Source organism: Athene noctua, chromosome 1, assembly GCF_965140245.1.
Source record: "Athene noctua chromosome 1, bAthNoc1.hap1.1, whole genome shotgun sequence".
In the NCBI taxonomy this organism is placed as follows: Eukaryota; Metazoa; Chordata; class Aves; order Strigiformes; family Strigidae; genus Athene; species Athene noctua.
Genome location: NC_134037.1, coordinates 76,914,081 through 76,941,477, shown reverse-complemented (window position 1 = coordinate 76,941,477; position 27,397 = coordinate 76,914,081). Strand labels below are relative to the sequence as shown.

The window sequence follows — 27,397 nt, the reverse complement described above, 5'->3', positions numbered from 1 at the left end:
ATGCAGAGTGAGGTTAAACATCTGGTAAGGAAGAACATGAAATAGCTATCTATCGGTCTTAAACATAATGCTATTGAACTAAAATGAACTCAAAGTTTTACTCTCAAATAGAAGAAACAAAGAAAAGCCTAGGTCAAAAAAACATAGGAGAGAAGGAATTATTTAATAAAAAATTAAAATTAAACTCTTTTATAGAGTTAATATTATCTGGATCTGATAATCATGCTTACCCTGAGATTGAATGAAAGTTCATCCATCTAGGTCAATACAGGTATGCCTGGCTGGAATTACCATTGGACTCTAGTATCAGGAGAAACTAACATTCTACTTGGACACATGATTTCCCATGCTTTCCAGAAACGTTATTGCTGTCTATTCTCTAACAAAGAGAGACCTAACCATTTGAGAGCCAAAAAATGCCCTACAAAACAAGAGAGTGCCTTCACATTTCCCAGCATCTAGTACAAATGACTGAGCCTGATTTGGTAATCCATCCAATTCAAGGTTGTTTGAATGGACACACCACAGCAAAGGGGGTCACAGCATGGGAGAATGATTAACTTAATCTACCTGCCTTGTTTGTTTGATGCGGACTGACTCCAGTGCAAGTCAATAAAACTTTGTGCGCCAACACACACAACTTCCAGCACCCACCGGCTTGGCCGAAATGGGGATTAGCAAAGACGCCTTTTTCTTTCTTTTCTTGCTCAGCTCAGGTAAGGCCCCTTTGTTTTCTGCTTTCCTAGGTGAGATGAGGGCCAAATGCTTGCAAGCTCCATTTGGTGAAGATAGGTCCCCAAATCTCTGTGTCACCACTTACCTGGATGACGATGGATTTGGGGCTTGCTGGCCAGAGAGAGTTGCTGTTGAACAAAGCAAGAGTTGTGGTTGCTCCAGTGTTGTGTGCGTTACAGACACCAGAAGACCAATAGCCTTGTTGTCTATGTGGGGAACAAAAGGCTCCCTGCAAATATGCCTCATGGCCAGAAATGGGGGGACCCTTGGAAAGAAGGCTATCAAAGGCCTGCTAAAAAGACACAGCTGTCTCTGGTTTCATCAGCCTTTTATCTAGGGTTGTTTCTTTTCTCCATTATTGCCAAGTACTCTGATCCTTGTTTTGATTGTTTTAAAATTTGTAAATGCATTGTGGAAAAGGAAAAATTGTTCTACATGCTAGAATTTCAGTCTTTTTCATAGCCACAATCTTAATAGGAAATTTTTCATTCCATGTGATAAGGAGGCCAAAATCTGGGGCAGCATTAGTTTCTGCAGTATTTTTGGTGCTGCAAGACTGTTTTTGTGGAAGATAGTACAAAATAATCTGTAATACACAAAAACTGAGTAATGCTCTTTTCATATGTCTTTTGGGGTTTAGTAGATTTTAACTCTTACAAATGTTGAATAAATATTGTCTGTCCTGATAACTTCCATGAACTATGGGTTTCAGATGGCACATTGTCTTCCAGGTCTTCTGTATAACTACACAGCCTGTTGTGATTACAGTTTAAAATATAGTTATAAGTGTACAAACACATATGAGAAAAAGAAAAACAAACACATAATCATTTTACATATGTAGTTTTAAAATATAAAAAAGGTAACAGTTAGAAAAATGTGTGGGTAGATTTTAGCTAGAAGTATAAGACGTGCTCCAGCATAAAAGTTCTAGATATTATTTAATGTTAAGAAAGATCACCTTAATTTAAAATTCTAGTTTCTAAGATTTGTTTTTGTAGAATAGACTCATTCAAACCAAATACACTTCTCAAATAAGTAAGAACATTATGTGGGGAAGGAAAATACAGGATTTGGGCTTTTGTCTGCAATACCCTGCTTTTGTTTCCAAATCGTTTATCAAATAGCGGTAAATATTTGCATTTCTGAATAAGGTAGCAATACATCTTTCTAACACTGAAAAATTCCATAGACATAGGAAAAATGATAGGAAGAAAATTTACTGCATTTTTAATCAGCTTGCATATATTATTTTTTTTCTTAAAGTGTTATGCCTTGCCATATAATCATAACAGAAGAGTGGAAAAATATTTTTACAACCCAAATCAATTACCACCCTGTCAATATGTTAAAAATCAAATGCTATAATCATAATCACAATATTATTGCAGAGAATTAAAGTTGTGTGGAAGCTGTACCATAATAGGAAATCTTTGCTTGTATTTCTTGTCCTTGTGGAGAGAATTGCAGCATCTCTATGAGACTGTTTTAGCCTAGTTTAATGTTTTCTCTCAAAACTCATTTCTTCTTAATGTCATCTTTGTTTTGAAATAACTAGTGGAATTAGTGATTCCTGTGCCTGTCACATGAAATTTTATTGTATCCTTTTTCATTTAATTTTTTTTTTTTTTTTTTTTTTTAGCAGCTGTCCTTTTCTTTCATGCATACTGTTAAATTGTCAACCCTTGGACCCAACTCTTCCCTAGTCTACATGGTGATAAAAAACTTCTCTGGGTTTACAATGGTATGAGAGGAAGCATAATTTGGCTTTCGGGTCTCTTTTATAAGTTCCCTCTTGTAGGTGCAGAATTATCTTCAAGAAAATACTCTACTGCAGACTGAGCTAGCACTCAGGTGAAGGAATTTAACTGTACCATGAGGCATATGATCCTGCTTCATGCTACAAAAGGGTTTAACTTGGGAAAGGGAGACATAGTTGCCTTCCTCAGCCTGAAAGACATTTCATCGAATATCCCCGTGGAGCCCACCAGTCACAGGCTGTGGGTCTGAGTGGGACCTCAGACCTGAGTGGGCTGCTTTCTGCACCTCCTGCTGTCGTTGGGCTACAGAGAAGAAACAGAAAGGTCAAAAAAAATGTGAAGCATGGCTGTCACATATAAGGGGGAAGCCGGGGTCTGGTTCATACCCTGCATGACTTTTATTCAGCAACTTCATAAAGCCAGGCACAAAACCAGAGCAAGACTGAGATGTGTTGCAAAGACCATGGGAGAGCTATCTGTTTGGGGTTGAAACCATGCAAACTGGGTAACTCTAAGACCCAAGTATTTGTCAGTAGAGTCATATGCTCATCTGATAAGGAAACTGTAAAAATCACAAGACTCATGCAACTCCATGAACCTGCAGCTGGAATTCAGGAAAGTCACAGTGCTGTGAACTACAGCTAAGCATTCAGAGATTGCATAGCTTTACAGAAAAAGAAAATACTAAATAGTAAAGACCTTTACACTAAGGATTGTACTTGAACATTTTTGGAGTTTACTGCTAAAAATAGCTGTACTTTTTAGTGTCCTATATATTTCACATGCAGCTGTAGCCCAGAGTTTGTTAGGTGAATTTATTTATCAGTTGAATGGCTTGTGTTAATTCACTGCAACAGAGGGCACCATCTGCTACCCTGGTTATTAAGTAAGTTCAGTACAGAGTTATTACAAAAATGATAAACTGAACATGAGCACAGTGATAACGTCAGTGACTGAGGATGGCTTATTTCTTGCAAGAGCAAGAGCATTTGAAAAGAGGCAGCTATGGAGTGGCTGACAAAACTTAAGTCATTCCATGTGGGTAGGTATCAGCAATGGACAATCACCGCTTCACACCCTTCTTGAGTCCCATTTCTCCACTTTCTCCAAAGTATGGGCGACCGATATTTTCCTTTTGAAACATCTCACTTTTTTTCACTCCTTTAGTCATCATCCCTGTTCCCATCACTTTATCCCCTATGTTTGTGTTACTTCTTATGACTTTCAGAATGATACAAAGCACTGTTTAGGCCACTTCTCTGTTCTGATTTACACTGGGTTTTCAGTTACACTGTTCTTTGCCATACTAGGAAGGCAAGATTTATCCGTATTTTGTCACCATTAACCCAGTTATTCCAGCAATTAAATTATGATGTTACTCAACTAGGTGACAAGGAATTTAACATGAGAATTTGAAATAAATCAGATCAGCATTCACATTTTTACCTTTTTCTCTCTTTTTCCTTTTAGTGCAAGGAGACATACTAGACAGCTATGTGAGAACAGAGGGAGCTTGGCTGCTCAACCCAAAGAAGCAAATTTATAGGACAAATAGTGAAGAAGAATGTGCAGAACAATGTGAAACTGAAAATAAATTTACTTGCAGGTAATTTCCACTGGTTCCCATATATATCTTTCATTGCAGATGATGGAGCAGTCTACCTTATTTATCAGTAATCTGAACTTTTGAGGGATTTCTTAGGAGTATGTGTGTCTGAGGTTTGCTCCAAAAGATGTATAGAAACAGAAAGCCTGGGACATATGGATGAAGACAGCAGAAACAGAGAAATTAAGAAAATTATGTTGAATTTTTATTGGAAAATATTATGATATTTTGATGCACAGCTTGGCACACAGAAAACCAACTTGACATGGTTTTATCAAGACTCTTGCACTCCTTTTGCAATAGAGTCATAATTAATCGCTTGGAGAATTAAGACAGTAATAATGGCATTGCTTATGTTCATTGAATTACCTATTATCTTGCAGGTGCATCCATTATTCTGAATTTTACTGGAATTTGGACTTACATAACTTCTATTCACTTTTAGAAAGATATGGCCATCTAAACTTTAATGATCCTAAACCCTACAGCCAAGCCCTCTCTCTCTGCACTTGCATTTAACCAGGCCCAAGGGGCTTGAAAGCATGAAAGAAGTTGACCAGCCTGTACCACTGGCTTTTGCTCAGGCTCCTGCCTCAGGAGAGCCTATTGCTTTGAGCCTAAGGCTTCTGAGCCTCCTGTGCTGAAGCCTCAGAGCCCATTCTACTTCAGCAGTACAGCAGGCAACTGGAGTAATGAGGAGAGATATCTCTTACTGCAGTAGGAGGCAGTCCTTACATATGAGGAAGGGAGGTTTTCTCTTCTAATCTTCATGGGTTCTTGATCTACCACTTCTGCAGCATATCTTTTTGAACACAGCCAACTGTCTGCAGGGCTGTTTCCAGTACTTCATCTCCATCAGGCTTTTATTCAAGGCAGGGATACCCTGGTGCTGTATTTTTCAAATGTGTTTTATAACTTTGTGTTTTAAATTAAAAGAGAAAATGAGACTTTAAAGAGGTGTAACCCTGAAGGATGACAGGGGTTTGCTGACTAAGAGTGTGAAGTACCACCCATTCCCTTTGACCCAACCCACCTCTCTGAAAACCACAGAGGGCAGAGCATCAGTAGTACTTGGCTCAGAAGGACAGGGAGGAAGGAAGAGAGGGCAGGTCTGTACATTCAGATTATATATTTACAGTTTGCAGAGGATTATTGTAATATTCCTTAGCCTCTGCCTTAAGTCTTAGCCTATCATCACCTGACACTAGAATAACATCAGTGTGTTTTGTCCTTGCCTCCCTAATTAATTATGTGATATCTACTACAATCAATAAAGAACAGGTGCTACCTGTCAGGGAAGGATCTGGAAGAAGAAAGGTAAATGTTAGGCAGAGATTTAAGACCAGGCCAGCACTGCAGCACCCTCACATTTAGTGCTTCAGAGCAGTGAGGTCAGATCAATACTTCAGACTTGTTATCCCACCTTAGCACTCTGTTGGACCACACTCATTAGCTACAACCCTACTTATAAATTTAACATTTCTGCTAGCTGGGCTGGGATCGGGGGGAGCAGTCTCCAGTGTAGTTTTGACCCAGGACAACCAGTGCTCCACACATAACTCACGGACATGATTACCAGCAGAGTCCAGATGTGATCCCTTTCCTTTGGGATGAGGCTGTGCAAATTTACTAGTACAGGCACACTGGGACCATGCCAGTTGGTCTCAGGGCTACAGAACGGTCTTTGTCAGTATATGCTTTCCTGGTACCAACCTACCCACAGAATGCCATGTTGCTATTACTCTTTTTTTGGTTCAGAAAAAACAGCTGTAGAAATGACTTAGCCTGTCAGGAATTTTCCTTGGATGCTATTGTAAAGGTTACACCATCCACTCCAGTTTCGCAGACTTACAGTCTAGGCACTTGCTGAAAAGACAAATGGCAGTGTTTTATAAAATGCTTACATTGCGTCACATACGATGACCCAGAACTGTTATTACAAGGTAATTTAAGGTCCTGGCTTGTTGTGATTTAACAGTTCCATGGTAACTGCTGAATACTGTAGAATGTCTCATTTCTTGAATGACCACTGATTTTTGTTAAATAAGGTCAAGGTCCCTTGTGCATATATCTGCTTCAGCACGTTCTCTGGAAACCTTTTTTATCCCTTGTCATAATTTGTTCATGTAGCTCCTTTTCAACCTAAGTTTGGGATGAAGACTTAGGAGTCAAAGTCACCACTGAAAATGGGAGCTGCAATACTCAGTGATCTGTACATCACTCAAATAACACTGACATGCAGTGCTTGCTAAAATTATAACTCAATACTAGAAAAGGTGTTCAGGAAAATAATGCACATATTCAGCTGCTGCCTCTTACATTGCTCTCTCCTCTTAATTTCAACAGGGCCTTCTTATTCAGCAGTAAAGACCAACAGTGTTTAACATTGGCTGAGAACACCAAAACAGCAGTGATATTCAGAAGAACAAATGCAGTTCTTTATGAAAAAAGAAGTATGTCTATGGCTTTTTCATATTATTTCACTGAGAGATGCTTTCCAGTGGGGTTCATATAACCCTATTGTAAATGGGGGCTAAACCTTCACTGGGTCAGATGAAGTGGGTAGGTCAGTCTTTACCTAACAACTGGTTTTACCGTATTGCTGGTATAGGAGCGATACCATTTATTTTTTTCCCCCAGATTAGTGCTCCAGCATCTTTCTTGCTTCATTAATCCTAGCATCCACAGGCAGAAAAGAACACTGTTGCTTGGGGAAAGAAGAGGATGATGGCAGTAATGGAGGTGCTTAAGGGTTCCTTCTCTCCTCTTCATTTAAACCAGCCAATAATCTACAGCTGCATCTTCTCTGCATCTGCTGAGGGTACTAGGAGGAGCTACTTGTGCTGGCAATGGTTTCTGAGACAGACCTTTGCTCGCAGGAAAACTGATGGAAACTACTAAATAATTTCATTTGTATCACTAAATAAAATTCACCGTTTACTTAGGTAGGACTCAAATCAACTTCCTTTTAGTTGCACACCTTGTCAAAAGTATTACTTATGCTTCAGAGAAAAGCAATCTATTTTTATAGTATTTGTGTATCGTTATGTGATGTTTGTATTCTTCAGTTAACTAATTTGTTGAAACTTTTATCCTAATCTATATTTTCATGGTATAATTAATTGACATGGTGAATTTTTGTATTCTCCTTTTGTACATGTTTTATTTCTGATCATTTTCATCACAGATGAGGATTATTTGACTGATGTGTATTTGATATCCTATTCTTTCTGAAAATGGAAATCTGTCTTTAAGAAATGGCAACTATCCATTACCATCTCTTTTAAAAATCTATCACCTTATGCCAGATGCAAATAAATGATTGGATTTTAAGACTATTTTTTAATTGCCTCATCAAACACACAGCTCTTGCTACACACAGGAAAGAAGGAATGAGTTTTGTTTTTAATGTAACATAAGTTTCACTGTGTTGTTCTCTGACTTTATTAATACACAAGGGAGAAAATATCTCCTTACTGATCATACAGATTTAAGATAATGTGGTAAACTTTGAATAGAATTACTGTTGTTCTCTGTTAAATGCCTTTGTGAACATTATCTTTCACCATTTGCTGTTTTATAACTTTTAAAAAAATATTAATGCATTTGAGACTATTCAGAAATTGGAAACTATAGTATCTACCAAAAATTCAGTCTCCTTCAACAAAGAAAGGTGCATGAAGAGGAAAAATGAACCAGGTTCTCAGCTGCTGCAAACCATGCAGTGGTTTCAATAGGCCAGTTTCTAACCCAAAGTCAAGAATCACAATAACTAGATAGTAAATACCAACGAATCCCAGCAAATTGCATCCTTACTCCTCTGTTGCCCTGCAAAGACTTGTAGGATAAGATAACGCTATGTGTATAGCATCTGCAAGAAGATTTTATGTAGTAGTTCAACAGCTTTGGCTGGATTGCAGGCTTGCAACCAAATGAAAATTTGTTCAGACATTGAGTATATAAGGAAAATTAATTTTTCACAGGAAGAGTGGGTAAGCACTGGACTACATTGCCCAGAGAGGCTGTGGAACCTTCACCCTTACAGATACTGACTGGACTAAGCTCTGAGCAGCCTCATCTAGCTCAAAAGCTGACTGTGCTTTTTATGGGGTTTAGACCAAAAACCACTGAGGGTCCTTTTCAGCCTGATATTTTCTGAAGCCTACAGACAACTGCCTTCTTCTGTATACATAACTGATAGGTAACTTACTGTTTTAAAGATATTTTTATTATATCCAGAAGCTGGTGGGAATTTCCCTGAATCATAATTAAGTAATGCTAAGAAATCTTATGCAGTTTCTATTATCAAAGGAAAGCTGAATAGATCAGTTGGCAAGTAATAAAGTTTAAAGACTGAACAAATAACTTACATGTAAATAATCCTTACTGATTTTGCTTCAGTACTGTGATCAGGAGCCAGACTGTGATTCTGATTTATTTTTGAGACATCCCTCGGATTTGCTTAGTTTAGAACCTGGATGAGTCCTATAATGTTCAGTGGAGATCTGTTACTGCATCCTTTTAAGGCTTTTGAGGTCATAGGCATGGATTTTAGTTTCTTCTGAACCCCATCAGTAAAGGTGTGAAAAACTGTAGTTTTACATAGCCAAAATGTGAAAAAATTATACATCTACCTACAGAAAACAAAAGATAGACCTAGGTATCATGAACATCAAAAGCACAGCCTATTTTGTATGTGTCAGATGGTTACTCTGTTGCTCAACCCTTCATTTGCAGAGAGTGTCAAATAATTATGTACCTGTTCTAATGATAACATCAATTTAATCTATTGTTATAGAATAGAATGGAAAACGTAGCTTTTACCTATGCAGATTACATCACTGTCTCCAGCAGATGCTGCTGTCCTGATGCTTCAAGAAAATTACTTTCACATGCCCAGATGCTTTTGTAATACTATTGCTGAAACCAACATATTTTTTTCAGTTGAAGCAATTACTTGATGAGAACTAATTGCTCTTTATCATTGTGTTCAAAGGAAGGGATGACGATATAAAATTCACAGTTTAAAAAATCAGTTTTTCTATGGTATGTGCTATAAAAGAGAAAGTTAACCTTCTCTGGCTAATAGAAAAAGTAATGAGAATTGAAGCTAGCATTTTGGAGTTGTTATCCACATACCTGTTTGCAAATAATTAACCCAAGGGACATGGGTTGAGTTTGGGGATCAAAGTTAGTTATTTGTCATCAGACAGAAAAAAACCCTAAAGGTTATATAAACGGTCAGAAAGTTTATGCAAACAAGAAGAGTCAGCACTTGCCTGATTCGATGTTCAGTTATTGAGGGTTTTAATGTCAATTTATTGCAAAATTGTTTGAGAGATACAAATTACTTCCAGCTAAAATTTCTAGAGTAAACTTGCCCATATATATACATTGAAATAAGGATGTTCCTAAAGGTACATCTACAAATCCAGATCTAAAATACCTGTCAGACCACAGAAGAGCTGGACCTTATTTCATATTCAAGTATTAGTTCTTTTTACTTTTGACAAGACAGATATGTGTAAAACAGCATTGTTTTCTCAGATTTATGTTAATCTTATGCTTGTATGTCAGCTTAGTTATAACTTTGATGCTGAGAAAAGCTGATGCAATACTAGGTCTCCACAAATATCTGATTTAGACACTACTTAAAGACACTGAGACAAGCCAAGGTCACAACCTAAAAGACAAATTGCTTTATTGTATCTAGAAAGGAGGAACTGGCTGATGAAATATGCCCTGTGTATAGGGAAATGTTAAATTAATTTCCTGCTGAATTTTCGAAGACATAAGACATTTTGTGCCTCACAGTGACTGTCCCTAAACTGCAGATATAGGAGCTCTGAAGTAGTGTGCCAAAATCTGAGTTCCTTCAGCTGTGCCTTGACAGAGCTGCCCCTTGCAAGCCTGCTCTCCCCATTCAGCCACCAGCTCTTTGCTGGGACATGAGATTGTTCAGTCCTCCCAGGAAAATCTTAAAGGATGAAATGGAGTTGTGGTTACTCCCTCTTCCTGGGAAAAAAATTACAACACTGAGCTTTCAGGTCTCATTTAATTTAGTGATTAATAATTTAAAACAATTTCACATTTTTAAGGCCACTAATACAAGCCCAAGGCTTATTCAACGTTAAAATTCCCCTTGAACTACACAAAGACAGGATATCATTGCTAATTCTTTTAGTCCTTCTTTGTCTTTTTTTAATGAAGTTTCATTAAGTTCCAAAATTTAAGAGTACAAAAGCATATATAATATGCACCTTCAACCAACTTTCCATTTTCTCTTCTACAGCAGTCATTGTTTTAGCATATCATGAATTAATTAGATGTCATTTGTCATGTGGTGAACTTTAATGAAACAATGTCACCCACATTTGTATGAGCTTAAAAAAAAAAATTGCTTATTTAAACTGGTAAAATGCCATGTGTATACATCTGTGCTTCTGTCTTGTTATCTTCTTCAGCTGAATTCAGGTGGCTCTCTTTTAAGGTTTGATTTTAATTACTGTGCATAACTATAAAAACTTCATAGGAGGCAATTAAAAGAGAATATGTTTCTATTCTGTTACAGTGCATATTTAAGTGTTAAAAGCATACTTAATTATTTAAATCTACTATAGCATGTTCTCAAAAGAACTGGGTTGTGTTACACTTATTTTTCTGGAATTCTGGTTTGGAAATTTTTGGCTTTCACATAAATTTTGCAATGCTAGTTAATTCAACTTAGACATCAGATAACTAGGACGATTTTATAATGTGAACTGTGTTTTTGACAGCATAAGAAAGTCAAAATACGACTAAATATATTTAAATGTTTTAACATGAAAATGAATTTTGTATATGCTAAAATCCAATGGACATGTCATGATACTGATTAATTAAGCACATATCATTTCAGTTTATCTTCTAGAATGCAAGGAGGGAAAAGGGGTGAATTACAGAGGAACAGAAGCCAAAACTCAGAAAGGTGTGCCATGCCAGAACTGGGTTGATAATGCCCCCCATAAACCAAAGTAAGACCTTTTTATTTATGTTTGTATCCTTTTCTGAAATTTTGCTAAGCCATTTTTATGTGCTGAGTAGTCTTATAATCAATTTGTTTGGTGTTCAAAGTCTTTTTCTAAGACAGTTTTCTAAACTTGTCTAGAATAAGATCATTCTCTAATCTGAGTTGTAACTCAAAGACCTGCGATTGGGGCTACATGATCAATAGGGACATTGTCAGTCTTGGCATTTGCATTTAATTTTGTGGCCCATACATGAGCAAAACACTAGACAGGGAAGTATCTGGTTCTGATGAAATAAGAATTTTCCATTAATCTCACCAGGGCAAGAACAACTTCTCTCTGCTAAAGGTATAACATTTGGCAGATGAGATGGAGGTACATCATTTTAAGTGAATCCACAGACAATTAACGGGGCAGTATTTCTTGTATTTAATGAAAAACATCCAGTTGAGTTTATTTAACCTCCTATTGAGAAGGCATAGCGTTCAGGTTACAGAGAACTCTTACATTTCAGCAAGTATCTTCTCATTGCGTCTCCCAGGGAACACGTCCCAGAGGAAACTTTTCTCTACATGGTACCACAGATGAGCAAAAATTACTGGAAACTGAATAGCTAGTGTAAATGGAAGTATTAAAGACGTGACTGACCTTAGAGGCACCATATTTCCTGAAGTCTGTAGCTATGGCACTTCTAACTCTTCAGCAATGGCACACAGTAGCAATCAGGAGACTTCTAATGAACATCTACAAAATGGTCCTCAGATAAAGATTTCATTTTTAGAGTCCTCAGCTGAACAACTGGGATACTTTCTTTATTCTCTAATTCAATTTCATTTTTGTTCCAGTTATACACCTGAAAAATATCCCAGTGCAGGACTGGAGGAAAACTACTGCAGAAATCCCGATAACGATGAAAAGGGACCCTGGTGTTACACAACAGATCCTGCTACCAGATTTGATTACTGTAACATCCCAGAGTGTGAAGGTCAGGATATATATACCAATTTCTTTCCCTTTTTAGAAGGTGTGTTCAAGAACGTGAAGCTATTCAGATACTTCTATTTTTAATCAAGTATTTGTTCCAAACTTGAGTTTAGTTCAACCTGAAACTTTCCCAAAACATTTTCAACACCAATAAGGAAGATACAAAAAGCTATACAAAGTCTTTATCCTAAAAAAAAAAAAAAAAAAAAAGGTAAATAGGTAAATGAATATATTCAAATATCATAATCCTAGCATTGAACCAAATGACAGTTGCTTGTGCAAAAGTAAATAAAACATGACAACAGCAAGGCACAGATATTCAATTATAGCTTAGTAGTTTTAATTTAGCTCTTTTAAAAACTATGGTGTATGAGGATGGGTCTTGTTTTAATTGAATACTATAAATGTAATCAACTAGTTGAAGTCATCTTACCAAGATAAATAAGCCTTTACATTGCCAATAAGGGACTATCATTCAGCCTTGTGTTCTGATCAAGCTGTTGAGCTTTATGTGAGATGAGTATGAGTGTTTGTGGACCAGTTCCGCAGGGACTTTGTGTCTCTCACGTCTTCATTCTGCCTTGCTCCTATAGTGGAGTGCATGCATTGCAGTGGAGAAAACTACCATGGAGTAGTTGCAACAACAGTGTCTGGGATTGAGTGCCAGCGCTGGGACTCCCAGCAACCTCACTCTCATGGATACCTCCCAGAAAAGTGAGTCAGACTCTGTGATGGGTTGTTTATTGTCAGTGGTGGCCTGAAGACCACTCCGCCCCAGAAAGAATATTTGTTACAGACATTAGTGACTTTTTATTTTTTAAATTATTTTTACCATTCAGTTTTCCAGAGAAGGATCTGAAGATGAATTATTGCCGTAATCCTGATGGTGAACCTCGGCCCTGGTGTTTCACTACCAGCCCTACTAAACGCTGGGAATATTGTGACATTCCTCGTTGCAGTGAGTCTGACTACTATAATTCTAGACACAAAGACATCTAGACAGCTTCCATTCAGGGTGGTGCAAGGAGCTAGAACAAATAGAAGAGGCTCCAAAGATAAAGGAAAGAATAAATAACTGCTTTTATCTCAAAGAAATAAAAGAACAACCTTGAAATGAACCTCTGATGGCTCTTTTGAGGCTAGACATTTCTATCACGGTAATTTTAAATGGTTTTGCCTAGAGCACATCTCCCTTCTTGATGTGTCCATGACCAGGCATTTCAGTGGTTCTGATGTTTCTTCTGATGTTCCTCTTTTGATTCAGTTTCACTGTTTCTGAAATCTTTTGGCTTTTGTTTTACTTTTCCAATTAAATTCTCCACCTTTTCAATTTCCTTTTCCTCAAAGGCCTGTCCTTGACACAATACTTTTCCTTGGGGCTTTTCACCCGACCTCATCTTTGCTGTCTGTAACTCTGATCAGTTAGAGGACATCTCTTTTGTATCTGCACCTACACCTGTTCCTATCACTGATGGACCTGCCACTTTCACACTAGTTTTCTTCACAGTGTTACCAATTGCTCACTTTCCAGCTTTGTTCTGATAGGGCTGCTAGCGCTTGGCTGTGTTGTATCCTGGCTGCTGTAAAGGGACAGATGCAAACGCCTTTCTGGCAGTCTGACTGCTTGTGAAAATGTTAAAATGGAAGAAAGAAAAGATATTTTTTATATCTTTTCTCTATCTTTTGGACTTTCCAAATATTTTGGTCTTTAAACCTTACCTGCAAAGAAAGCTAAAGAGCCCATAAAGCTCAAAGTGGTTTTGGTTTTGTTTTTTACTATGTCTAGAAGGCACGGCTTAATTTCAGGTTTTTTTACTCTAATAGCAACACCCCCACCAGTTCCTGCACCAGGACGTCAGTGTCTATCAGGAAAAGGAGAAGACTATCGAGGCACAATATCTGTTACTGAATCAGGAAATACTTGTCAGCGCTGGAGTTCTCAATTTCCTCACAGACACGCTCGCACTCCTGAAAATTATCCCTGCAAGTAAGTGAAACCTCTCCGTTATTCAGTGTCCATGAGAAGTACCAAGGCACAGAATTTCTTCATTTTTCTTCAGCTATATTGCTAAATTCTTTGGTTACACCAGCATTCATCACTTGCTGGATTCCACCTTTTCAATGTTTTTGCACATTTCTTTTATTCACTTTGTTGTTCTTGGATACTAGCGTGTCCTCTCTGATTTTCAAGCTCTGCTTGATTGACTTCAGTTCATCCTTTTTCTGTATTATTGCTCAGGTGAAGCAATGTCGAGTACAAGTTACAATTATGTTATTTGCTTGGGGCTAGATTCTTTCACCCTATGTTTCTGCTGTGCTGCTCTTGGCTTCAAAGTACTACATGAAATACAATCTCTTAGTTCATCTATCAATCAAAGAGGTGTCTGGTTTATCACATCCAAAACACCAGAGCATTGCAACCATTCATCTAGTAAATGGAATCTGTAAATGACAGCAGCAGTTACCCACAGTAAATACAACAGTAAACTAGGCAGGAAGGTACATTCTCCTGTTGATAATAACCTTTACTAGGTTTCCATGAGAGGCTTTTCTTAGCTAAGTTTTCTGTTTCAGGAGCCTGGAGGAAAACTACTGTAGAAATCCTGATGGTGAGAAGATGCCATGGTGTTACACCACCAACAGAACTGCCCGGTGGGAATATTGCACCATCCCATCCTGTGACGGGACAGAGCCAGAGGCCCCTGGTAAGAACAAAGGGAGGCATCTGGAAGTGAAAGGTCGTCATGGTTTATTTTGAAAAATCTTGGGTAACTCTGCTCAGTTGTGCTATTGCTGTCACTCTCAGTATTGCTATGTATCAGTTGAACTCCTGAGCCTGTGGTGGAGCCCATGCTGGTATGTTCAGTCTGGTGGAAAAGGGCAGAAGGTTTTAAGTCACCTACTGACACAGCTCAAGAAAAATTCCTGTAACAGAGGCCTTTTCTTTTTGCCAAGTGGTGGTTCCCTCCACCTCTAAATTTTTAAATGTTCCATGGAAAAGATCGTTAGCTTTATATGCCAGCTTCTGAAAAACTGAATCCAAAGCAAAACCTAATACAATTTAAGAGCACTGAAATAAGACTCCATAAAAAGCAATCAAAAGAAAATTCTCCCTACACAAGGCAGGCCTCTTCCACACATGCATCTGTGGCAAAGCCACAGACATTCCCTGACCCTGGAGAAGTTTTAATCCATATCTGAACTATTTGGATCATTAACTGAAATAAATCCCCATGCATGGCAGTAAAATTGACATACAAGTGCTTTTAATCTAATGTATCATAAAATTTTTGCAAACATTTTTGGAAATCTTCCTTTTGATCTACAATCTGAGAAGGATTCTGTTACAGAGAGTGTGCTTTGGTGGTCTGTGAAATACTCTGGCTTTTCTTCTGTTGGCTTTCTATGCTCATGTGTAAATATCAAAGTATTAAGATGCAAGGGACTGGTTTTTGTTATTCACTACAGCTGTTGATGTGCCTGAGCAGGCTCAAATTACTGAGGAGTGCTATCAAGGCAATGGTGTGACTTACCGTGGCACAGCTTCTTTCACTCTCACGGGAAAGAAATGTCAAGCCTGGAGCTCAATGTCACCGCACCGACACAATAAAACGGCAGACCAGTTCCCAAATGCGTATGTGTTTCCCATTTCCATGTTTCACTGGACAATGGCCATTCATTAATTAATTTTGATTTGCGTCATCTTTACACAGCAATGATTTTAAAGCTGGAAAGAGGGCGTACTTGGTAAAAATAATCCCTTCCTTTTCTTCTTTTTCTAATGTGAAAACATTTTCTATTAACCTCATCTTGGAACAAACCACAGTTGTCGCTATTATGTTTTAGACTAACTGTGTGTTTCTACATTGCTTCTAGAGGAATTAAGAGTTACAAATTTTCCCTTATACTGAAATGTACTGTTTCTATACATGAGATTATTCATGAGTTTAAGTCTTTGCTTCCTAGTCTGCAGTTCATTAGACCTTTGAGGAAGGGATGGATTATTTTCTTATCCCTAATATTTACTACTTATTTATTCCAAAATGAAAAAAAACTTCTTTCTTCTTAAAACCTAATAATGTATTTGGAAAAGTAAAAATAATTATATCTTCATATATATATATATATATATATGCATTTGCTTATCATGATAAATGATATATGCTAACTCTGTGAAAGACCTGCTTTCTAAAATGTTCTTTCAAGTTCTCCTCAGATCAGTGGTATGGATGGGAATATAATTGTAGTGCTAGGGCCTGAATAACAGGCCCTGAAACAAAGCTGACCTCTAAATGAACCTCACAACTAAACATTATCCATTATTAGTATCTGTTAAGTAGTAAAATCTGTATTACCATTAATGTTAATTACTAGTATCTGATCATTAACAAAATATGTATGCTCACTAGTGAAAAATGTAGTTTAGGCAAAATGTAATTAGTAGTGAGAATGAAATGCTGTAAGAATGTGTATCCAACTTTCCTTGTTTCGCCTTGTTCAAGGCTTGAACCCAAGTGTTTGGCCTTGTTAGAAACTTCCTTGATTCTCCCCCCCAAGCCCTGGCCAGGCTTCGGGTGGAATCCAACAGGAGGATGAAACCAGATGTTTCTGCTCGAAACAAAGGTGCAAGTTATTCTGGCTCGCTGATTTTTGGTATATAAAGCTCGATCTGCTTGCCATGACTTTGGATGTCTCACCTACGGGTGGACACACCGTGTAGGATTTCCCACTTGCAGGGACAGGCTCTCCAAATCCTTGCTGCAACTGGGGGTCCCCAGCGACTGCGGATCTGGATGATGGTAAAGTATGCAAGTGGTGATGCATCTTAATCACTATTCTCCCCATCGTGTAGTAATGATTAGGTGCATTATCTTGCTTAACTGTATGTAGTAATAATTAAGTGTATTATTCTGCATTTTTCTTGCTGCTTATTTTCTGCAGTACTGAGTTATAACCTGTAATTATTAACAGTAAAGTCAGCCTACTCTCTTCACTCTGGTGTTTGCGTTTAATTGGCATCCTCGATCAGCAGAACAATAATACGTTTACATTTGTAGGGACCTGAAGCAGAATTATTGCAGAAACCCAGATGCCGATAGCCGCCCATGGTGCTACACCACTGACCCCAGTGTGAGATGGGAGTATTGCAACCTGAAGAGGTGTGATGACCATGTACAAGTCACTTTACCGAAACCTCCCCAGACAACACTGGAACCAAACCCTGGTGAGAATACTTTCTGCTTCCCCCAGAATTGCTCATAGCCAGCAAGCTGTTTTTATGGAAATGTCATCAAGAATTTAATGAGGGTGAAATACAGGAATCTCTAGATAATTACAGAATTTAATATAATACTGTATCCACTCTTTTAATTTTCTGAACATTCTTGTGGAATTTTATAGCAGGGTTTCTGTATTTGTTTTTAGATTAATATTGCATATTTTACCTACTACATCTGGCAATATTGGAAACACAAGGAAACAGATGGCTAGTAGTTTCACACTACTGTGGGAGGGCTACTAGCAATGACAGCAAATATAGAGGTGATGGCATTGTGATTGCAACTGTTCCAAAAAAGTCTTTTCCTGTGCCATGCATTCATATCTCCAGGGCTCCATTTCCCACCAGAGGATATCTGTTTTTTAAATTCAGTTCAGATGCAACTTTCTTAACTTTGTTATGCAGTAGATTATTAGAGTGCTGCAGTTTTCTTGGTTTTTTGTTTGGTTTTTTTTTTTTGCTACGACATGTTCTTCTTGTTAGAAGGCTAATGGTTTTGGCTGAATATGTTTTACTGCTTTTTATCAACTGTAAAATGTGACACTGGACAGATATCAGGGTCTGTAAGGAAAAGACTTCATAAGTGCATGATCTTTGTGGTCCTGGCTTCTGAACTCACAAGTGGTCAACTGAATCTAAGCTTCTTTGATATATAACTTTCATAATCATGAAGAAAATGCTTAAAATGCAAGGAAGTTAAAAAGTGATTGTTAGCTGTCACAATCACAGATTCATCTACGTTGGAAAAGACCTTGAAGATCATCCAGTCCAACCATTAACCTAACACTGACAGTTCCCAACTACACCAGATCCCTCAGCACTATGTCAACACAACTCTTAAACACCTCCAGGGATGGGGACTCCACCACCTCCCTGGGCAGCCCATTCCAATGCCTAACAACCCCTTCTGGAAAGAAATGCTTCCTAATATCCAGTCTAAACCTTCCCTGGTGAAACTTGAGGCCATTCCCTCCTGTCCTATCGCTTATTACTTGGTTAAAGAGGCTCATCCCCAGCTGTCTGCAACCTCCTTTCAGGGAGCTGTAGAGGGCGATGAGGTCTCCCCTCAGCCTCCTCTTCTCCAGACTAAACACTCCCAGTTCCCTCAGCGGCTCCTCATAAGACATGTATTCCAGAGCCTTCAACAGCTTTGTTGCCCTTTATTGACACTATATTGACACTACATTGTCTTCTTTCCTTGTATACATATTAGGTAGTACATGTAAGTACTAGTATTATTTCCTCAAATTTATTTCTGCTTCACCACAATCAAGTATGTATGTGGCCCAATAGCTAACAGTCATTTTCTTTTCCTCTTTCTTCACAGATTGCATTAATGGTAATGGTAAAGATTATCGTGGCACAGTAGCAAAAACTGGAAGGGGCAGAACTTGTCAAGAATGGAGCTCTCAGAGACCTCATAGCCATGACTATTTCACTCCCATAACACATCCAGGAGCAGGCCTGGATAAAAATGTAAGCAGCTGTTCATTTAATACTTGCTGTCACTGAACTTATCTGTCTTTTGGCAGATGGTCCCTCAGCGAGCATTTCATGCCAGGTCTTTGTAAATTAATTTATTTTCCTCAGTTCAATCCAAGAACCTGACCATGCTAATTCTTGTTGACATGAGCAGTCTGTACTTCTGTGGGACTCACAGATGCCCAGAAGCTCTGTTGAATGCTTCTGCAGCAAAGCCAAGGGGCTTCAGATGGACACTTGCTTCTCCTCACTACTGAGGACTAAGTGCAGTTGTTCTGTGGGCAGCATCTCTGCGTCCTCAGCCAGAAAGAGCACCTGGGGTCATAGGTTTCATTAGTAACAGTGATAGGTGAGATGGCGGGGGATCTAATGTTCAGTGCAAGTTCCTTGAGATATATAGCTGATGCATTGCTGTCCCCATCCTCAACTAATTCCCCCTCCAGCCCTCCAACTTCTGCTGCAGTCCATCATACAAAGATATACGTTCATCTGACCCCTGCTGTAAGTTGTTCTCTATCTCTAACCTTCACCTCCCTAGTCCTAACACATGTACTCATCACTAGTTCTCTAGACTTGTAACATCCTCTATAGAATATTTGAGTGGTTTGTGACAAGCTCTGTATGCAATATAAAGAGCTTGTTTGATGTTACCAGCTTGAACTATTTTTTCTCCAGGCACATGATTTTAGAGCTTGCTTTAGTCAATCCTCTGATGTCATCAAATACCCTGTATTGAATTCCAGCTCAGATTGGGGAAACTCCCTCCAAAAAAGTGCCTGCCATAATTTTTCAGTTCTTGCATTTGTCAGGGACTCTTGGGGAAGGGAAACAAATATTTCCTCTTTTTTCCTAAGACATGGGATATATTTCAGAGTAAGGAAGGGGATTCGAAATATAGCTGGTAGCGTACCATTGTGTGAGGTATCTCTGCTTGGCAGAGATCAGTCAGTATGGCCAGTAAGACCTAGAGAGTGATTCAGCTAACCAGGCACGCCACGTCAGGGTGAACACTGCACCCCTGCCCCTGGGACTCAGGCATCATGAAGTTGTGCAAGAGCAGCTTACACAATACCCACTTGCTCTGGAATCATGCAACCAGAGTGGGTGTGAAAAGATCTCAGGGCTGACCCTGCTGTTCCTACTAACTGCAGTGGAAGCAGAGCAGACAGTTTAGTGCTTTAGAAAACCCCACCCTAGGTCAAGATTTACTTTTTGAGAGCTCAGTGGTCCAAGCTTGCACTAGTGAAGCTTGCTGGCTTATGACAGTTGAAGAGGTTTAAATGTTGTTATTTTTTTCTAAACTTACAGATCAAATAGAAAAATGAAACAAGTTTTGACAAAAGGAATTGGAAATCACTTATCAGTAAGGAAGTAAAATATATATTTCCCAAATTTAATTTGATTTTATTTTGAAACGTGCATTGGTAGGCTTTTTTGTCCCCTGGTTAATAGCTGGTGTCTTTATTCTTTGTTACAGTATTGCAGGAATCCTGATGGAGATGTGAATGGACCTTGGTGCTACACAACAGACCCAAGAAAAGCCTGGGAGTACTGTGACATTCCCAAGTGCCGTAATTATTCCTTTAAAGACTAGTGTCTCCCTTTACTGTAACCTTTACGACAACTGGAGGACATTCCATGATTAATCTGCAAGACTGATTGATCTAAGTGCAATAACTTTAGACTGGAAATTAAAGCTGTAGGGAATGATGCTCAAAATCTGTGTCTGAAGATTTAAGAATGGTGCTTATTCCTTGGAAGTCCCAAACTCAGCACAGGATGTACCTGGAGCCCACTGAAGCTCATGGAGGTTTTGCCATGTGTTTCAAAATAGGGCTGTTGCTGCAGAAATTTCCCTGCCTGGTCACCTGGATAGATGTGTGTGTGGCCAGGGTGAACAAAAAGATGCTCTTATCGCAGCAAAATTTTTGCAGCCCCTGATCATGTGGCTCTGGATCTCTCCTGGATGAAAGACAGATTTTCCTTCTCTGACATTGTACCGTATGAGATGGCTGGAAAGTGCATCTGGCCCTAAATATTTAACCAAATGCCCTTGTCTTTGTTACTAGCATTCAAGCCATTCAGTAATCTGAATGAGGAAGTGCAACCAAGTGTACAATGATAAAGTTTTACAACATTTTGGTTTCAAGTCCTTTCATGTCCATCAACAACAAAAGCTGTGTCAGGAACTACCTGCTCAAAAGAAGGGTAATTTTCTTGCTGCTCTATCCTCTCAGCTGTGAGCAGCAGAAAATGTGCTCTGATCAAAACCGAAAAATGGAGCAAACAAGAAAGAGACAGATGCATCTACTGTAACTGTAAAAATACTACTGCATTGAAAGTGTTGGGCTGGGGCTCTTAGAGGAAAAAATGGCACTTTCACATGGTTATTGTATTAATTTTGAAGATCCAATTTCTTCTTTTTAAAATTAGTAATATTTTGTTCAGTTATTCAGCTAAGCAACAGAAAAATCATGGCTTTTGCCTTTAATTTCCTTAGTTCCTTTTGCTGACAACAAATTCTAAATTCTGTGTTGATAAAGAGTCAGTTTCCCATGGCTAAATAAGAAATACCCTTTTTTAATAACTCTGAGACATATGAAGCACCAAAAGATCCTGTGATAAGAGTGGACAAAATTTTGTTCCACAGAGACAGTGATTTAATTTCATATGCTGTACCACAAGATTAGTTTGAAAAAAGCTGCCAGTGCAGCTTTTGTATTGTTGACATCAGTAAGAGTACACTTAAAGGTGTTGGGAGAATTTATTTCTTCTTTCTCTCTGTCTCCTTCTCCTTCTGTTTTTTTTCGGTCTGACTATAGATCTATTGATGTGTAATTTGCTAAGCACTGAGAAGTGTATGTGAAAAAAGTTTGCCAGGCATTTTTAGGTGTTCCAGATGAAGGTAACCTAACAAAATATAGGTGGTGCATGGTATATAATTGTCTGCAGAGAATCAAAAGCTGAAGTGACAAATGCAGCAGGTTATTCTTATCGTTTTCTGAGTGCATAGTGAATGTATAGGAAATATGCTGAAGTTCCTTATAGTGATTTTTTTTTTTTTCTTATTCTGTAGCTCCTGCTCAGTATGAGTGTGGAAAATCCAAGTTCAGACCAAAGCTGTGTGCTCAAAGGATTGTTGCTGGGTGTATTTCACATCCACATTCCTGGCCCTGGCAAATCAGTCTCCGGACAAAGTATGGACATGATTCCCCATTACATTAGACTCTAATGCAAGGAAACTTTGCCTCTCACAGGATGTTATAGTATGTGGTTACAGTGTTTTAAACTTGATTTTAATTTTAAATAGCTCAAAGCTAGACATTATGTGTGCTAATCTTAAAGAAGGTCATTTAGACAACCATGAATGCTCAGTTTTGTGATAAACAGCTATAGAATTAATACGACCACTAGCTTAAAAAACATTTTCACTAAAAGGGGAAATGACTTTAAATCTGTCACTATATCCTACAGTAGAATCAGTATCCTATGAGTAGAAGCAACAGTTTGAAGTATGGCTTGTACGGATTTTGATTGGTCCTTTCATGTAAGTGTTTGATGCTACCGGCAAAGTCATTAGCAAAACTAAGACTCAAGGCCAGTTTCAGACCTTTCTGACTGTGATCAGAGCTAGATAAAAGCCAAAATCTCTAAAATGCTATGCATCACTGCATATAAGGTTCTCCAGTAATAGAAATACTGGTTAAGAACAAAGATCTAGGTGTTTTCATACAAGGCCTTATTAAAATGTCCACACAACACTACTGTCATTGTAAGAAATATTGTTCAAGGATAGTAAAATGTTGATTCTTAATGAAAATATGGAATAATCCCTTTTGTTTGTAAAGGCATACATGTTAGAAAGATTACCTGATAAACTGCAGTAAAATTAACTTCCCCACCTTAACCCTTTTCATGCTTTTCTGCTCGATTACAGTTTTGGCCTGCATTTCTGTGGGGGAACTCTGATAGACCCTCAGTGGGTTCTTACTGCTGCTCACTGTTTAGAAAAGTAAGTATCTGTTATAGCCTGCACCAGCATTTTCTTACACTAGATGGAAAATCAGATGAGAAACAAAATGGACCCAGTAAGCAACCTCAGCTGTCTTTCGACTCAGCTTACAAACAGTTGAGAATTGAGCCAAGTCTATCCATTATCCATTAAAGCAGAGTTTTGACTAAAGAAACAAAGAGTGACAGTGATAACTTTTGCTGATGTGATTTCATGTGCCATAGTAAGGGATTTAGAAATTATGCATATGCCAAAATCGGCTTTATTTTTCTGTCTTTGACAGAACAAGGTGCCAAATAACATCGTAAGTGGTCTATGTCCTGGGTGTGTGTCTGTCAGCTCACCATCTGCAATCATGTCTAATAGGTCCTCACGGCCATCTGCGTATAAAGTATACCTTGGATTACACAAAGAGCGAGCATCAGAGGCATCAGTGCAAAAACGAGATGTTGAGAAATTGTTCAAGGAGCCGCACAGGACAGACATTGCTCTGCTAAAACTGAGCAGGTACCCTTTTCACCTGAAGTGTTCCTTCATTCTGATGGGACAAGTTGGCTAATTAGTGATTGCTGTTGTTATGGAAATGCATGTTTCTGTACACACTGTGTTCAATCAGCAATTTAAAACTCTTTCTTTCTTCCCTTTCTGCAGAAGCTCTAGTGGAAACCAAGGTGATTCAGCTGCAGGGCTTCAGAAAGTGAAAGGGCTGCCTTGGGAGGGGAGGAGGGCTAGGGACAGTGACACAGACTGGCAAAACACTGGGTGTCAGCTGCTAGGAGGTGAGGCAGAGGCAGTAGAGTAGGAGGAGGTAATGCCTGGAGGAGCTTTCAGTCTGTGTTTCTACATGCTTCTACCTTGATAAGGTAATGAGGATTGAAAGCTGCAATATTAGCATGATGTTACCCCACATGGTTTCCATGCTGTGATGGGGAGATTTCTTCCTCCAGCAGGTCTGTCCAGTGCACAGGCAAACTATGCACATTTGATGCAATACTCAGTATGACCCTTCTTGCATCTGTTTCCATTCATCTGAAGCTCTCACCGAGGCACTGTGCAATCAAAAAGAATACATCCATACAGCTGCAAGCAGATAAGAAGATATGGTGCTTAGGGTCAGCACAATTAATGTGGCTTCTTAATTGAGCCTGGTCTTAGGTGCATCCAAAGGCAAGTCAGACTGACTTGGGTTCTGCTGTGTGCTAAGTGTCCGGTTTGAAAGTGATCTATAAATAGTCAGACTGGATGCAGACAGAGCAAGCTAACATCTGTGTATTAAATGCCACTAATTCATATGCCTAAGTAGCTTTGCAGTTAGGTTTTGTTGGCTATGCATTAGCCAAAGTCAAGGCATTCTCTTGGATTTATGCTAGTAATTTTAGTATCAAACCATTCTAACTGTTCTCCATTTCAGATCTTTTCCTTTTTGTGTATCACATTCTGAGAGATTAGAGACTAAAACAAGAGCAGTTCTGCACATCAGAAAAACCCTTTACCTGAAGTTCAGGATTTCAAAGAAAAAGGTTGACTGTATATAAAATCCTTTTAGAAACCTGAAGGTGGTATCAGAGATAACAGTGCTAATGATTGTTCCTGTATGAGTCTCTTGTTTGTTTCTTTCAGCCCAGCAATCATCAATAATCATGTAATACCAGTTTGTTTGCCAAAAGAAAATGCTGTGTTAGGAGGAAGAGAGGAGTGCTATGTGACGGGCTGGGGTGATACAAGAGGTGAGACAGCGTTAACACATCTGAAAGCTCTGTGTTTGGAGGTTGGTATATACTAGTATCCAAAGCGTATTCTCTTTGTGCCAAAAACACCCCACACAAGCTTCCATGCATACATATTTCATCAAAATTTATCAGGTACTACCATTCTGTCTGCTGTCTCCCTCTGATTTAGATTCTCCTAAATCACTCAGAGCCATGTAAACTGAAACCTCCTAAACCAATACTAAAAGAAGAGAATCAGACCCAAGGAGCTGTTCTTTCAGTCCACTCTGCTTTTCCTCATAGTGGGCTTTTATGCAGTCAGAATGAAATTTTTTCTAGATCCAGACTAATTCTTAATCACATGAGTGTGAGTTTCCTCATCCTCTTGAATGATTTTTTTTTTTCTCCCAACCAGCCTGGTTCAGAAGATCTCATACAAATATAAACATAACTCTAATTTTCAAAACCTCTCACTCTGTCTTGGTTAAGAAGGGCATCAGCACCTTCTCTGCTTCATTGTTTCTGCCCATCATGTCATTTTCAACTGTTTACTTCCTACCTCCTTTTTTTCCACAGAAAAGAAAACTCACAGAGAAATAAAATGGCTTGGGAATGACTCCCACAAATATCAGTGGGTACTGGATCCATATTGTGGGAGCAGGAAGGTCAATCAGTGCAGTATGGGTTTTCGTGGGTGGTGGAGGGTGATAACTACCATGCTACTGATAATACTTACTGCATGGAAAATATATGCATAGTGCATAAACACTCTGCTTATTTTACTGCTTATCCACATCTTGATTTTCGTTTTGGGAAGATGTTCATTTATCTTTGTCATTTATTGTGTTTTGGTTTTATTTTTATTTGCAAAGGAACTGGTGGTGATGGCTACTTAAAGGAAACTGGTTTCCCTGTAATCGAGAATAAAATATGCAACCGCCCTGAATTTTTGAATGGTAGAGTCAAAAACCATGAGCTCTGTGCTGGAAATATTCATGGTGGCACAGATAGCTGCCAGGTAAGGAAGTCTGTGAGCATAGGAGTTGATTATAAGCACATTCAAATCAAATAGTGCTTTGCTTTCTGGGCTTTAGAAGCTCAAAATAAGTCTTGGGATGTTGCCACACCACATGGCACACAGTTTCTGCTCTTCCCTTGCTCCCTTGTCTGCTGCTAGGAAGTGGGGAAGGTAATTTTTCAGACAAGCCTGAACTATAAAGCGCATGGCAATACACGTCTGCCTGAGCCAGGGGTATGGAAGCCATTTTAGTCTGATTTTTTTCCCCAAGACCACTTTGCTTTCCTCAGCTAGACTAGCTCCAGTGTCCAGGCTAGCTCAGTTAACAACCTGAGACATTTCAGATAGCGAAGAACAGTGCAGTGGAGTCTGCCACGTAGGCATACCATGGGCCAAAGGAACAACTAATTTCCAAGTGTTAGTGCCTGTGCCTGCGAAAATCACACTAGGTGAGGCAAAATGGACTTGAGGCATGCTGGACTTCTCTTTTAATGAAAAGGAAGAATATGGTTGGCAATAGCTCATCTCACAAGTGTGGTATGAAGGTTTTTTCCAGAAGTCTAGATTTTGAAATTGAATTCTTCATTTTCTTTAAATACATGAAAGGGCTCAGAAATGCTTAACATACTGAATCAAGATGGGAACTTTCCTCCCTGAAAAGCTGGAGATGATTCTGTGAAGAATTGTGGAGACAGCAGACTGCCTGCCCCAGCCATTGCTAACAACAGCACAGATACTCTGTGCATGCACTGTGATGGGCAAGCAGGCCCTTGAGGGGCATGCACTCGTGTCTTAAGACACATGGTTTGAATGCATTCATTCACTTCGTCCTGGATCACCTAGTAACAACAGGAAGCTGTAAAGGCCTCAGAGAAGAGACTGAGGGAGAAAATACAGTTTATGTGACTAAAGGCAACCAGATTCCTTCTTACCAAATCCCCTCACTTCAAAAACAAATGTAATACTTGGATGATGGGATGAAGTAACTTTACTACAGTGTTCAACAACACGCATAGAGAACTCTTCTCTGGCTAGAGCTCCAGTGTTTTCTTGTAACCTGTGTGCTCCTCACATGTGAGAGGTACTTCTGTTTCTGTACCTCCTTGTGAGAAGGCGACTCTTGCACATGGGGCTATCTGTGAAGGAATCATTCTGTTCTTTCTCTCTTTAGGGGGACAGTGGGGGACCTCTAGTCTGTCTGGACCAAGATAAATTTGTGCAGCATGGAGTCACCTCTTGGGGGCTTGGCTGTGCCCAGCCCATGAAACCTGGTGTTTATGTTCGAGTTTCCAATTATATTCCTTGGATTAAGAGTATAATGGAAAACAACTGATCCTGAGCATGGACTGCCCTCTCCTGGAAAGCAGTGTATGTGCTAGAAATACAAGATTCCAAGTGCAATATTAAAGCTACAATCATTCATAAGAAAGTAAAATAAATATGATCATCCATCTTAAATTGCTATAAATTAACCATTATTGCCAAGAAACCCAACTGATGGCGTGTTACCCTCTTTCTTTATGTTCTGTGGTTTTCTATGTTTGACAATAGACTTGCCCGCCTCTGAAATTCATGTCACAAATCCCAACCTCAACTGTAACTGAACATCTACATTTCAATCTTATATTAGGCTCCACAATGACTTTTTCTCCTAAGTCTGACTTTTCCAAGTTGTTGTGCTTCCAGCAAATGAAGAAAGGAGAATACTTGTCATTTTCATTGAGTTTTCTGAGCCTCTTACCAATTTAATGATACAAACCGAAGAAGAATCTTACTTTATGTGTCTTATATGCATGTGAAGTTTTA

The 27,397-nt window shown here is 38.8% G+C and overlaps 1 protein-coding gene across 1 annotated transcript; it reads left to right on the top strand.

The window, feature by feature from the left end:
• Positions 1–667: 667 nt before the first annotated feature.
• On the top strand, positions 668–27,397 carry LOC141956262 (plasminogen-like). The gene is made up of 19 exons (XM_074896633.1): positions 668–716; positions 3,966–4,101; positions 6,448–6,554; positions 11,000–11,114; positions 11,954–12,093; positions 12,686–12,806; positions 12,932–13,050; positions 13,917–14,079; positions 14,667–14,797; positions 15,561–15,726; positions 17,150–17,316; positions 18,698–18,846; positions 20,330–20,423; positions 21,929–22,049; positions 22,790–22,864; positions 23,231–23,371; positions 24,485–24,591; positions 25,446–25,591; positions 26,763–27,397. The coding sequence occupies exons 1-19, from the start codon at positions 668–670 to the stop codon at positions 26,922–26,924; spliced, it is 2,409 nt and encodes an 802-aa protein (XP_074752734.1). The 3' UTR covers positions 26,925–27,397.